At 45.7% G+C, this 13,773-nt stretch overlaps 1 protein-coding gene across 3 annotated transcripts in view; it reads right to left on the bottom strand.

The window, feature by feature from the left end:
* CAMK1D (calcium/calmodulin dependent protein kinase ID) overlaps positions 1-13,773 on the bottom strand; it is a 417,502-nt gene that overhangs the window by 53,094 nt on the left and 350,635 nt on the right. For all 3 annotated transcript variants that reach the window (XM_079912676.1, XM_079912678.1, XM_079912677.1), the window contains 2 exons: positions 9,068-9,206; positions 4,597-4,723 (listed from right to left, as the gene is read on the bottom strand). In XM_079912676.1, the coding sequence (XP_079768802.1) occupies positions 4,597-4,723; positions 9,068-9,206 (266 nt within the window). The remainder of the gene's footprint in view (positions 1-4,596; positions 4,724-9,067; positions 9,207-13,773) is intronic.

Here is a 13,773-nt window from a genome sequence, read left to right as displayed (position 1 = left end):
GTTGTCAGCCTAAGCTCAATGGTAATGAATCAGCAACAATATTAAATAAAGTGACACTGGACAGAGATACACACATAACAAGGTCAAGTATTGACCAGCTGATGACAGTGCTGGGACTAGAGACCCGCAGGAACCCAGCCCTGTATTTCCCCTGGGAGTGGGGCTCAGGGTCTGCCCGTTCAGTGCTCACAGTGACTTTATAGGACAGAACTGCTGTGCAAAACAAGAGTCTCCCCTCAAGACCTGACTCCTATTCCAGCTGCCTTCCGGACCTCACAGATGTTATCAAATCCAAACCTGAACCCCTGGTGATACTTCTGCAACGTTCTCTCCCCACATCTTAATTAAAGGCAACTGCACCCTTCCAAGGACTCAGGCCAAAACCCTTGGAATTACCCTTGATGTCTCTCTCTTTCAAACCCTACTTCTGGGTTTTCAGAAAATCTTGATGACGTCACCTGCACATCACATTCGGAATCCCACAGCGTCTCATCACTTCCACTCTGCCAACCTGACCCAGCCCCGACCATTTCTCGCCTGGACGACTCCAGAGCCTTCTAGCTGGTCTCCTTCCTTCCACCCTGGCCCTGTCCCTCCTGCCACCTCTCCTTATCCCAGCCTGTCCCCCACAGGGATCTTGGTGAAAGTTGGATCATGTCACCCGTTACCTCAGATCTCTCCAGCGGCTTCCAGCCACCCGTGGTCGTGACAGCGACTTCTAAGTCCTGGTCTGCACATGCCCTACCCTCTGCTTCTCTGACTTCCTCCTTTCTCACCCTGCTCCTGTTGCTCCTCCCACACTCCTGCCCCAGGGCCTTTGAACCATCCTTGGAATGCTCTTCCTCCCAATAACGGCATGGCTGGCTCCTTCACTGCAATCATATCTTTACCCCACTGTCACCTTCTTACTGAGGGCTGCTTTGATCAGTGTAGTTAAAATGACAACCCCCTACACACACAGACACAGACACACACAGAGACACACACACACACACAGACACACACACACTTCCTATTGTCTTTCCTGTCTTATTTTTCTGCATAGCACTCATGTCCATCTAAGATGCTAATTAATATATTTAGCTGTTTGCTTATAGCCCGTTTCCCTCTCACTCAGATGTAAGTACCACGAGGTTGAGGATTTTTATCTGTTGTTTTTTCTTTCTACTGATGCATCCCCAGTGCCTAGCACAGAAGGTAGGCACTAAATAAATAATTCTTGAATGAGGCATAATGTAGCACTTACCATACATTATTCAATTTACCTGTTAGCCCTCTCTCTCACAATACTGTGAAAATTTTGAGGTCAGAGACTCTATCTAATTTGTATTTGTATTCCTAACACCAAACTCCTGTGCATGACACATAACAGGAATTCAATAAACACATGCTGAATGAAGAGAAGGGGAGCAGAGAAATAAAAAATCGCTCATGTTTACGAAGCTTAGGTTTTTATTGAATTCAACAAGCATCTGTGCAAAGATGAGTAAGCCAGAGCCCCTGCTCTAGTGGAGAGGGGGAGAGACACGGATAAATATGGAAGCTGATGCAATGTGGTAAGAAAAGGAAAATAACCAGGATGACAAAGGAGAGGATGGATGTTGGGAAAGCAGTCAAAAGCGGGTCCTGTAGGGCTTCCCTGGTGGTGCAGTGGTTAAGAATCTGCCTGCCAATGCAGGGGACATGGGTTCGAGCCCTGGTCCGAGAGGATCCCACATGCCGTGGAGCAACTAAGCCCGTGCGCCACAACTACTGAGCCTGCGCTCTAGAGCCCACAAGCCACAACTACTGAGCCCTTGTGCCACAACTACGGAAGCCCACGTGCCTAGAGCCCATGCTCTGCGACAAGAGAAGCCACAACAATGAGAAGCCCGCGCCCCACAATGAAGAGTAGTCCCCGCTCGCCATAACTAGAGAAAGACTGTGCACAGCAACGAAGACCAAACACAGCCAAAAATAAAAACAAATAAATAAATTTAAAATAAAAACAAAAAAAGGGTCACGTAAGCTGGGCTTTAATGGCCGAATAGGAGCTTGCCATGCAGACTGTTGGGGAGAAACAGCCTAAGCTCAGCTGCTCACTGCCCAGGGCATGTCTACGTAGACACAAGCTCTCCAGTGTTGCCCCTTTCTTACTCTGAAAGGTCCCCCAAGAATCTTGGTGCTCAATAAATGTGAACAAACAGAATTGCTATATTCCCATAGTCCTCCTTTCTCCTCTTCACTCCAGGAAAACTCTGTATCTGACAACAGAATTACCCGACGGCTCCACTTGCCACCATTTAGGGTAAAAGAGCAAAGGCCACATCCAAACCCCAGTCCCGGTTCCCAGACTCATCAGCGACTGACATCTAAACGCAACCAGACCACTAGGATGGAGCCACTTAGAAACCCAGAGAAACTGCCATTCCACAAGCTCTGTCAAAATGGAAAAAAGCGAAAATCCATTTAGAAAGTGCTGGAGCTTTCCAACATCAGAGCCAAATACGAGAACAGTACGATGTCTATGTAAATATGCACATTCTCTGTCAGAGCCCACGTGCTGAAGCAGGAGCTGGGCGGCTACAGCATCCGCAGCTTCCTCGCCCGGCGTGGCCTGGGCAGCAGCCCCTGCGGAGCAGAGCAAAGCCATTCCAGCCGGGAGACGGGACCCCATGACCTCATAGGCCTGTCCATTTTCTGATGCCTATGACTCACCACGGTTGGAACCGGCTTTTTTCCCCCCTGTCTTTTAAGAGAAATGAGAATAAGCTTGTCTCATTCATTTTTATTTGCTGCTTGTCTGGTGGCTTGGACTGAACCGGAGAAATTCCACACACACACACATCACACACGCACCGCACACGCTCACATTTCCACCCACGGCCCCCCCTCAGGGCACACACGTGTCTACACGTGCATCTCACACCACAGCTGCTGATCCAAGTCCTCCTGATGGAGTCCAAGCTCTTCCTGAAACCATGACTTTTCCCTCCTAGAACGGGGACTGCGCACCCTGCCATGCATCTCCATCAGATGTGCTGGCTTCGCAGACGCGATCAGAACCACCTCCCCTTCTGTATCTAGTGCATACACACAACCCAGGGACAGAATTCCTGGGTACTGTGACAGTCGAGAGCTAACAGGTACTGACCACATCTTCTCCTCCCCTCCCGCATTTATACCATCTTGATCTCCTCCTAAATCTGTGGCTTCCTTCCCTTCCCCTCATTTTAGTCTCTATTCTCTTCAAGTCTGTTCTTTTCTCCTGAGTTCCTTTAAAAGTGCAACAGCTGTGACATTAACAGTGATGACTTAACGCCCATTATCATGCAAGCACTTGGAGGGCCCTGAATTGCCTCCGAGGTCTTTCGAAGTTTCTGACCATGCTCTGGGCCCCAGACACGTTTAGCTGAGGCCTGCTTCCCTCAGCCTGCCTGGGAAGGTCACGTGGTTGTATCCCCAAACAAACAGGAATAACATTGGTCATCTAACATCACCTCCTCTCCTTCAGGGCAGGCTTACTGTTCTCATTAAGAAAAGCCATCATGGGCTGTATGATGAGAATTCAGCCTTGGTCTCCATTTTCTCAAAGTCTCTTCCAGTCTCAGTTCTTCCTGCTCTTAGACCTTCCTAGCTTGTACTCACTCTCTCCCCAGCACAAGCTGATGCCTCCACCTGGAACTCTGTCCCCTGACTTTCCCATGGTTGGGGCTGCTTCTCGTCATGAAGGCTAATGCCTGAGTCTCCTCCTGTCCCCTTAACTGTCCCAACCCCTGTTCACACCTGCCATTCTATCATACACTCCCGTTTTGTCTTCTTCATAGCATGTAAGATCTGAAATGCCCCTGTTCCTCTGTTTCTTTTCTGCCTGTCTCTCCCAACTGAAAGGTCAGCTCCACAAGGGCAGGTGTTCCGTCTCATTCACTGTCTTCACCCCAGTGCCTAGAACAGCATCTGGTACGTAGCAGGCACTTATACAGTCATGCAAATGGAAGCCTCGATAACTTCGTACACAGTTCCGATGGCCTTTCTCTGGGCCCCCAGAAGATGGAAGTTGAGTCTCAGTATGTGCTCAGGTCTGCCACAGCATTTTCTGCATTCTGAGTGTCAGGGACAAAGGATCTCTGGGGTTCTGATTTTAGAAAAAACTTTAATTCTTGGCTTCTCCAGGACAGATCAGGATTGGCTAATTAAAGAGAGTGACTTGGTCAAGGTCTGAGCCAGATTCCTCCTATCAATATTTTCTTTCTACGTGTTTCTATCTCAACATTTTGTTTTATGTGTGTTTGCACCTTATTGTCATCCCACATGTCACTGTAAATCATTTAAAAACATAGATATACATGACATATTTCTGGTCTTAGAACCTGGGAATTCACCCAAATCGATTCCTGGCCTCCACACAGGCCCACGCCCAAATCAAACGGGATTTCCACCCAACTATTAAAAGGTTTCAGGGGAAGTCACTTCCCTTCAAACTCATTCCAGTGTCTCTCAGTCTTTTTATTCCTCCCTCAAGGGAAACGAAGGCAGCTGTGATCACGTGCCAGGCTCAAATGCTTAAGACAAGCGATCAGGTTGACAAGTGGGAAAACACACACGCGCAGTCCTTACCGACATAGCCTGGGGTCCCACAGGCTGTGGACATCACGTCTCCTTTGCCCTCCATTTTGGACAATCCAAAGTCACTGATCATGATTTTGGACTCTTCATCCTGGCTGTAGTACAATAGGTTCTCAGGCTAAAAAGAAATGTAAAAAAGAAATCTGTTTTAAAAGCTGGGTTACTTGTGGGAGCCTCACCAAACCACCAAAACTTAATGACAATGGAAGAACAGACTTGACCTTTAGACACAGTAAACGCCTTAAGAAAAGCAGTGTTTAGTGAAAACAATGCAGGGTGCCTTATATAGTATTGGGCATTTACGGATTTTCAATAAATGTGAGCCCCTTTCCCTTATTAGTATTTTCTCTACTTAAGAACCATGAACCATATATTGAGGCAACTAGAAAGCAGATGTCTCTCAGACTTGTCAATTCATTTCTTGGGTTCGGGGCACAGAGATTCCCAGAAAGAAAATTGTCTTTGCAGGTGCTATTCGGTTTCTTTTTTCTGACCCTTGTCAGCAACCTGTCTCCAACCTAAGGGTCTCTCTCCCCGCCCTAAGGGACGTCCTGTGTCCATAGCTCGGGCACATGCACTGCACTTCCCCCTTTCCTGGGCCAGCTGATATCCGAGCGCTCCGCTCCCTGGGAAACAGGGGGAGGTCATCACCGAATGAATCGGAGGCAGAAGATCTAGAGCTTTCTAGCCATGTGTCCTTAAAAGCTCTGTTTCTGTAGAAGACGGGTCAAGATGGTTCCTCGTTTGCTTCCCTGACTGTAAAATGAAATGTCAGAGCTCAGGCAGCAGTAATGCACTACATGCAGCAAAGGTCCGATTACAGCTCCCGTTTCCACTCTAAGTCTGTACATCAGTGGCACCCCCGTGGTGTCTACATGGGAGGGGCTTACGGATGGCAATCCTGGGGTAAACCAGGAGACAGCAAAGTTTCGTTTGTATGACATCTTGTGGAAAATTGGGGAATCTGGTTGTTTCTGGCAAAAAATGGGGGCGGGGCTTATGGAGACGGAGGGAGATGTTGAGCAAGCATCCCCCCACCCTTGCTGTCTCTCACAGTAATTTTCCATCCATGACCCCTCACTCTGCTCAACGGCTATACATCCCCATGTGTCCTTGCCACATGTGCAGCCCAATTCTCTCCCCTAATGCAATGCCCCTCTTGCAGGAGTCTTGAATAAAGCCTTCCTTACCATTTTAACATGTGTCAGAACCATTTTTTTCTTTAACTGAACCCCAAGGAAAAAAATACTACCCCTCACTCAAAATAACATGATACATCATTCACAGTGACTTTAACCCTGTGGATGAAGCATAAAATTAGAAGAAAGTCCAATGTATGCTTGAGGATGCTTTCAATTCCTTTTAAACTAGAATAAAATGAGCCAATCAATAGTAGAAACAACAACACTTAGAAAGCAGAGGGAAATAATCTAACCAAACAGTGCACGTGGCTCTTGGCTTCTCTGAATGTTTAGGGATTCACCTTTGATGAACAGTAAGAATCCAATCATGGGTGCAAAGAGAATTTTTTTTTTAAAGTGTCTGATTTTATAACTTCCTGTCCCAGTACTTCTACAGCTGTAAAGTCAAGGATCTCATGCTCCTAGACAAGGCTGCATCCAGGCAGGAGACGGCCTAAGAGCCCCGAATCTCTCCTGATACCTTCCTCCTACAGGAGACGCATTTGGATCAATGAGCTGCTCTTCTGAAGGGCAATCGTCAAGGAGGGTTCAGTGGACTGGCCATTCTCAGCTTAGGTCAATACTTTTACTTACCTCAAGACTTAGTAAGCACAGCAGGGCTTTACTTGCGGGGAGGGGTGCACAGGGAAAAAGTGGGAGGGAAGATGGGCTCAGGGATGATGTGGGTGGAGGCCCCCACTAGGCAGTAGGAGGGCTGTGAGGGGTGGAGGGGCAGGAGGAGGGAGGCGGTCTTACGATGCTTCCTGGGATCCTATGAGGCCCAGGACTCACCGAAAAATGATTTTTCTGTATTTTACGGCATCTTTGCAAGACAATTTGTGGCCAATACTTGACTTGGGATGTCAATTCCAACGCTTGTTCACATAACAATCTTCTAAAAGATCTGAATCAACACTTCCTGTAAAGTTCATGTTACCTATAGTCATACTCCTGATCCAGTATTCTCAACTGGGGACAATTTCGCCCCCCAGGAGACATTCGGCAATGCCTAGAGACACTTTTTGGTGGTCAAAACTTCAGGACTGGTACAGGTACCTAGTGGGTAGAGACCAGGGTCGCTACTGAACATGCACAGGGCAGCCTCGCACAGCAAAGCATGACCCAGCTCCAAAGGGCAACAGTGCCTAACGGGAGGAGGCAACAGGGGACGTTTCGCTTGTTTTGAAAAAAGACAACTGATCATCGTTAGCAGCTTCTGGGGCAAGAAGACACAAGAATACCTTTCTGAAGGGAGAAAGAGGTATAGCCACCTGTGGGGGTAGGGCAGCATCTCAAATTGTGCTCTAATCTTACATGAACCCAATCATGTTCTCTATTGCTCTGGCCTCTATCACAGAGTTTAATTTTCTTAGAGGTTTACGAAAATTTAATTCCTGAACCCCAACTTCCTCCACATAGATCAAACTTCTTTGTGCCTCTGAAAAGAGACCACAGAAAGGTCCTAAAATGGTAACATTCTATCCACAATTACAAGCCTGGTGATCTTAAAGTTCTACAGGCTGGGAGCTGCATGTACTTCTCCAAAAGCGTTACCTACGTGTAAAAAACATGATCTCCCATAAAGCCAGTCCATCCATGACCCCTCACTCTGCTCAACGGCTATACCTCCCCATGTGTCCTTGCCACATGTGCAGTGGAGCCCAATTCTCTCCCCTAATGCAATGTCCCTCGTGCAGGAGTCTTGAATAAAGCCTTCCTTACCATTTTCTAAGGGGGAAATAAACATTGCCCATCTAGGAAGTGGCTTACCTGCTTAGAAATGATTTCTAGTAAGTACACCACATCACATCTCTACGGTCACTAAACTAACTTGTTCAGGAAGAGCTAGCTGCCTGCTGTGGCCTGGAAGCACAGAACCAGCATTTCGTGAGGGCACAAGAGAGCAGAGAAGGCACGGCTGCCTGGTACAGAGGCGCCAGGTCACCTTACCTAGCCCTTACCTGGCCCTCTGAAGGCCCTGCAAGTCCTGAAGATGAACTACTTGTGCTCACAGCCCATTTCACCCATCAGGAGGCTAGCAAAGGCTGTAAGAAGTCCATCAACGTCCTCAAATACCCTCGTCCAGCAGTTCTCCAAGTGTGGTTCCCAGGCCAACATCAACATCATCTGTAAACCCCTTAGAAATGCAAGTTCCCGGGCCCTGATGCAGACCTGCAGGATCAGAACCTCTGGGGTAGAGCCAGCAATCTGTTTTTACAAGCCATCCAGACAGTTCTGATGTAGGCTAACATTTGGGAGCCACTACCCTAGTCAATGGAAAGTGATTAACATGGAGAAAAGCAAAAACTTCACAGTGAATTCCTATGAAAGGAAAAAGCCACACCATTTTACACCTTGACAGCCAGCACCAGATGACGGCCGGATGTTAACATTCTGTTTTAACACACGTTTACCATTTATTCCCTAAATTGATTTAGATTGCCCGTAGTTGTGTAGAGCATGGCTTCAGCACAATATAATCCCTGTGTTTCTGATAGGAGTGGTGAGTATGTGTGCTGGGGTGAGAGGTCTATCTTGACTGGTGCCGTGAGTTCTGGGGGCTGGACCTATAACTGCTGTAGAATGAAGCCACTTTATAGCCTCGGGTCAACAGCGCAGATTTTTTCCGTTCCTCAAATTGATATGTTCGATACCTACCCTTGGTACTATGATACCTACCCTTCGGCATCCACAGAGACCCTTGGGCCAAGGTGACCAAGGCCCAGATCCTTCAATGCTACTGGTGAAGGGTGAGTATTTCAAAACCTCACAGGGAAAAGATAAGAATGGAACCGACAGGACATTGGGAGAAGGCTGTAACTGTATGTCATTTAACCCATCTTTCTGGATAACCTTTTATTTCCTTTCTCCCTCACCTCACACCCTCTATCTACTGCTCCCTTTCTTTCATATGGTGGGTTGCACTGAAACAGGGCTGGAATTGGGAAAAGGCTGGAGAACTGCACTGGGCAATCTTCATGGCATCCAGGTCTTGAACAAAATTACCCTTTAGATAAGTTTGAAGCAATACACAACCTACCTCCCCATGGCCCTTTCGCTGTACAGTGGTTATTCAATGTCCCAAACAATGGCCAGCCCCGTTGATCTTCATCATCTTTCAAGCTACCTCTGGGTCCCAAAGACCCTGATGACTAACAGTACACAAAGCCCACCGTATCTACATCAAGGCAACCTCATCCCTCCTCTGGAGCCAATCTGCTCCGACAGGTGCATTGTGGGTTGGAAAGCAACTGGAGGGTGTTGCTAAGCGACAGCCTCACCTTGAGGTCCCTGTGGACAATGCCCATTCTATGGAGATAGTAGACAGCATCCAAGACCTGGCGGATCAGAGTGCTGGCATCTTTCTCTGTGTAAAATCCCTTCTCCACTATCCGGTCAAACAGCTCTCCACCAGATACACTGTTAAAAAAAAAAAAGAGAGAGAATCAATCAGTATAAGTTAAAAAAGACGTGTTAAATTTTTCAGTGAAAACTACCAATAAGACCTTTCAATATGGTGAAAGACCCAGACTTTATTTCAAAAATTAATCCAGGGCTTCCCTGGTGGCGCAGTGGTTGAGAGTCCGCCTGACGATGCAGGGGACACGGGTTCGTGCCCCGGTCCGGGAAGATCCCACATGCCGCGGAGCGGCTGGGCCTGTGAGCCATGGCCGCTGAGCCTGAGCGTCCGGAGCCTGTGCTCCGCAACGGGAGAGGCCACAACAGTGAGAGGCCCGCGTACCGCCAAAAAAAAAAAAATCAATTTTCAGATTTAAATGTTGCCCCCTTATTCCCCAGAAGCTATATCAGGGCAGTGTTTCTATGTCATGATGGTACAGACGGTCCAGGACGAAATAAAGTAAATAAAAATCAACCAGGATCCATGGACTGGCCAGGCCTGAGAAATTTCTCTCGGCCTTTGCCTCCATCCTGCTGGGACAGCATTAACTCAGGATAACCTTCCAGAATATCAGCATCATCAGTTATAGGGCGATGACACTGGATAAGATGCCTCCTTTGCATGCGAGTATAGCCTTAAAGGTTTGGGCGGTGGGAGGGGTGCTGTGGGCAAAGCAGGAAGCAGCCAACAGGACGTCCGGGTTCTTGACCCAGTTCTGCTCCTAAGACGCTGAGAGGATGGGCACTCCTGGAATCTTTGCACCTCAGTCTTTTTATCTGTAAAATGAGGTAGTTAATCTAGTCAACTACCCTGAGAGGCATCAGAGCCTTAAAGCCACTTGTGATTTACAAAAAGAGATAGAAGAACGACACTCCATTACATTGTTTTACTTCGGTTTTTGTTGAGAATATTTCATTTCAATTTCTTTGAATTTCAGATTGCATTACCATTTTTTTTTTGTATTTATCAAAAGGGGACCTAGGTCGCTAAAGGTTAAAAAGCCTGGGTGGACAGAGACCCTTTCAGCTCTGAGATTTGATGTTGCTCTGAGTTGAACAAAGTAACAGAACTGTTAAATCCTGAATAGAAACAATTCAACTGATACCTTTGCCTTCAAATTCTTGGAGTACAGACTTCTCCAAGAAACACAATGCTTTGTGCAAATAATTGAGTCATCCCTTGAAATTAGCTTCAAGGGACGTATCAGCACTATTTCAATAAAAGAGAAAAAAATTTTCCAAAAACAAAATGAAAAAGGTGTATGTGAAATATTAAGATCATGAAAGTTTCACAAACAACTTTTACATCTTTAAAAGACAGGCCCCAGGAGTGACACACACACATACACTAACACACAAAGCTATGATTCATTTTCTTCAAGTCAACGCAATTAATGTTCAGTAACTGAGCCACTGAAATGTTCTTTTCAAAAAAACTAATAAAACACAATTGCAGCTATAAAAGGCCTATGTATTAGAGTCTTTCCCATTACATATAATCATTCCAAGCCATACTGCGCTTGCATAGTGTCTCATTTCCAAAGCAAACTGAGCAATCTAGATAAAAGAAGAAGGACGCTCAGGAGAAATAAAAAGCAATTCAAAGAGTGAAAAGAAGTACAAACAGGGGAGCAACTACATCCTGATGACCATGTTGTCTACATTAACCATCCTTAGGTAAGCCCAGATCCCAAGACATTCCCTCTCAGCAACTCACATCAAGTTCTCGCCACTCTTCATTTTTCTGGAACCTTCTTCCAATGATTTCAATGGAAGACCTTTGCAGAGCTTGAGGATGTATTACAGGAGATGCACAGTTGCCAGGGGTAGGGAGAACCTGCGTGCATTCACTTCACTGAATCATTTATTCAATCATTCATTCCACGTGTACTGGGCGCCCATTAGGTGCCAGCCACCCTGTGCAGCTGGTGCCAATCAAGGTGGCATTAGCTGCGCCGGAGGAATACCCTGTCTTGATTGTGCCCCTCCTCATTCCCTACATCAGCCCACCTTCAATAATGGTACCACTTACTAGTGTTCCAGTGCTTTCTTACCGCTGGGCTGCCTGCTACTCACATCCTCTGCAAGGTGCTGGAAGCCCTCGAGCCACAAGGCTCACCCCTGGGACTTCCCTGGTGGTCTAGCAGTTACGACTCCGCATTCCCAATGCAGGAGCAATCCCTGGTACGATCCCTGGTCAGGGAACTAGATCCTGCATACCACAACTAAGACCCAGCACAGCCAAATAAATAAACAAATAAATAAATAAATAAAGCTCATCCCTTCCTCCACCTCCCACCCTTAGCACTCTGTGACCTGCACTTTGCCAGGTCCCTTCCCTCCCTCAAAACTGATCTTTCCTGCTTCCCATTCTCTCAAAGTCCACCTCTCCGCAATGTGATATAAGGTATTAATAGCCATTGAACAATATTTTCACTGTGATAGGTCAGCAATGCAATAAGAACTGAAGCATCAGAGTTGAAGTTTAAGATACTCCTGTCACATGTAGTGTCAGGGTCTCCATTTTCTGCACATTTAGTATTTCACTTCTTAAATTCCAAACTGCACCAGGGATTTATCTTTCTGAACATTGCTCAGAAAGAATGTCATTTCCTTAGAAACCAAGGAACAGGGTGAAAGTTTAAAAAACTTGCCAACAAAAAATGTAACAATACTGATAAAAATACCTTCAAGTTTGTAAATCACTTTATACTTTCCAGAAATCTCCTTAAGCACACATTTCAAAAGGCCATTCTTACAGACTGAATGTTTGTGCGCCCCCGTCCCCCAGTTCATATGTTGAAGCTCTAACTGTCCCCCTCCCCCAAACTGTGTGATGGTATTTGGAGGTGGGAATTTACGGAGGTAATTAGGTTTAGTTGAGGTCATGAGGGTGGGGCCCTGATGATGGAATTAGTGTCTCCATGAGAAGAATAAGGGACACCAGAGAGTTTTCTTTCTCTAAGCCATGTGAGGACCTAGTGAGAAGGTGGCCATCTGTAAGCCAGGAACAGAGGCCTAACAGGAACCAAATGTGCCAGCACCTTGATCTTAGACATCTCAGACTCCAGAACTGTGAGAAATACATCTCTGTCCTTTAAGCTGCCCAGTCGCTGGTATTTTGTTATGACAGCCTGAGCTAAGACACCCAATCATTTTCAAAATCACTTGTGAACAACCAGAATCCCAGAATCACTGACAAGGAAATACATTTAGAATTGTGGCAAGGGGCCTGTCTCATTTTCAGGCTGGCAGGACACGTGAAGGTTGGGGTGATGGGCTGCTGAGCTGACAGGTTGTTTGCTTGAGTCAATATCCTCCTACGGCAAGCTTCCAACGTGTGCGGTTTAAAGGTCCTCTTTAGAAATGGAGTTCCCCAATGAAAACACGCAAAGCATCAGAATGTAGTTGGAAGGATCAGGGGTCAGGTGATTGGAGAAAAGGAATAGGACCATAATAACAGGTCAATAAATAAAATTACTTAATGGCAGCTAGGGGAGAGAGGTTCAGCTTTAGGGGGATGTAGCTATATAGAAGGAAACTGGCTACCAAAGACTAAGGGAGCAGAAGACAGGAATATGGTTTGAAAAATTCTCTACTCCTCTCAATTTGAACTTGGACATTTATTTAGAATAACCTGCCTTTGCAGTGAACTTGGGTTTGCTCAGTCTCTGATCTTCCTTGCCTATTACACTGCACTGCTATCACTGTATGTGAATCTTAACTATGCAAAAACCAAATAGCTGGACGTAATGATCTCAATAAAATTTGTTTACTTGCAAAATTTTAAGTAATGCAAATCTCTTCAAATTAAAAAATAGTCAAGAAACAGAATTTCAGAGTCGCTGGATCAAGTAAACTAAGCTTTGATTCTATACTGTAATATATTCTGTAATGTACTATTATATACAACTTTGTCAGTGTACCATGCATCCACTGTTAATACTGGGCAAACCATGTTATTTTTTACATGCACTTGAACTTCATCTGATTTTGGTAGATATTTTCCTCTTATTTTAAGATTTACTGCTAATTATAGTCTAAAATGTTTCATATCTTACATCACCCACATGTTCATTCAAAAATGGTACTTGTGCTAATGCTGAAAAATGGGCTCCAAAAATCTATTCCTCTAGGAGTTAGATTTAATAAAATACGAAGAAGGCCAGTGGAAACCAGAATATGTCACCCTCAAATATGCCTCTTCGACATAAAATTATTTTGAACTGAAGGCAGTTAAGAAGCAAGTAAATGTAAAAGAAGTTCCCACTTTTCTGTCTGAAGGCAGGAAATAAATTCTCCTTTCACTGGAGACAGACTCTTATCAGCCCAGAGTGAAACTGGCAAGTAAACCATGTTCAACTAACCCTTATCATCTTCGTTACACGTCTTCACCGTTTACTACCCTTATGACAAACTACTTTGTCTTGTCCATTCTTCACAAATTTATTGTTTGCCTAAAAGGTATAAAAGCTTCCTGCCCTGGTCACTTCTTGAGGTCTTCATTCCCTTGTGAAGCCTCCTGTGGATATGTAAAAATTCAATAAAATTTGTTTGCTTTTTTTCCTATTCATCTGTCTTTGTGAGT

This window comes from Stenella coeruleoalba, assembly GCF_951394435.1.
Source record: "Stenella coeruleoalba genome assembly, chromosome: 2".
Classification (NCBI taxonomy): domain Eukaryota; kingdom Metazoa; phylum Chordata; class Mammalia; order Artiodactyla; family Delphinidae; genus Stenella; species Stenella coeruleoalba.
Note: the sequence above shows the minus strand (reverse complement) of the source record. Positions and strands in the feature narration are given on the sequence as shown.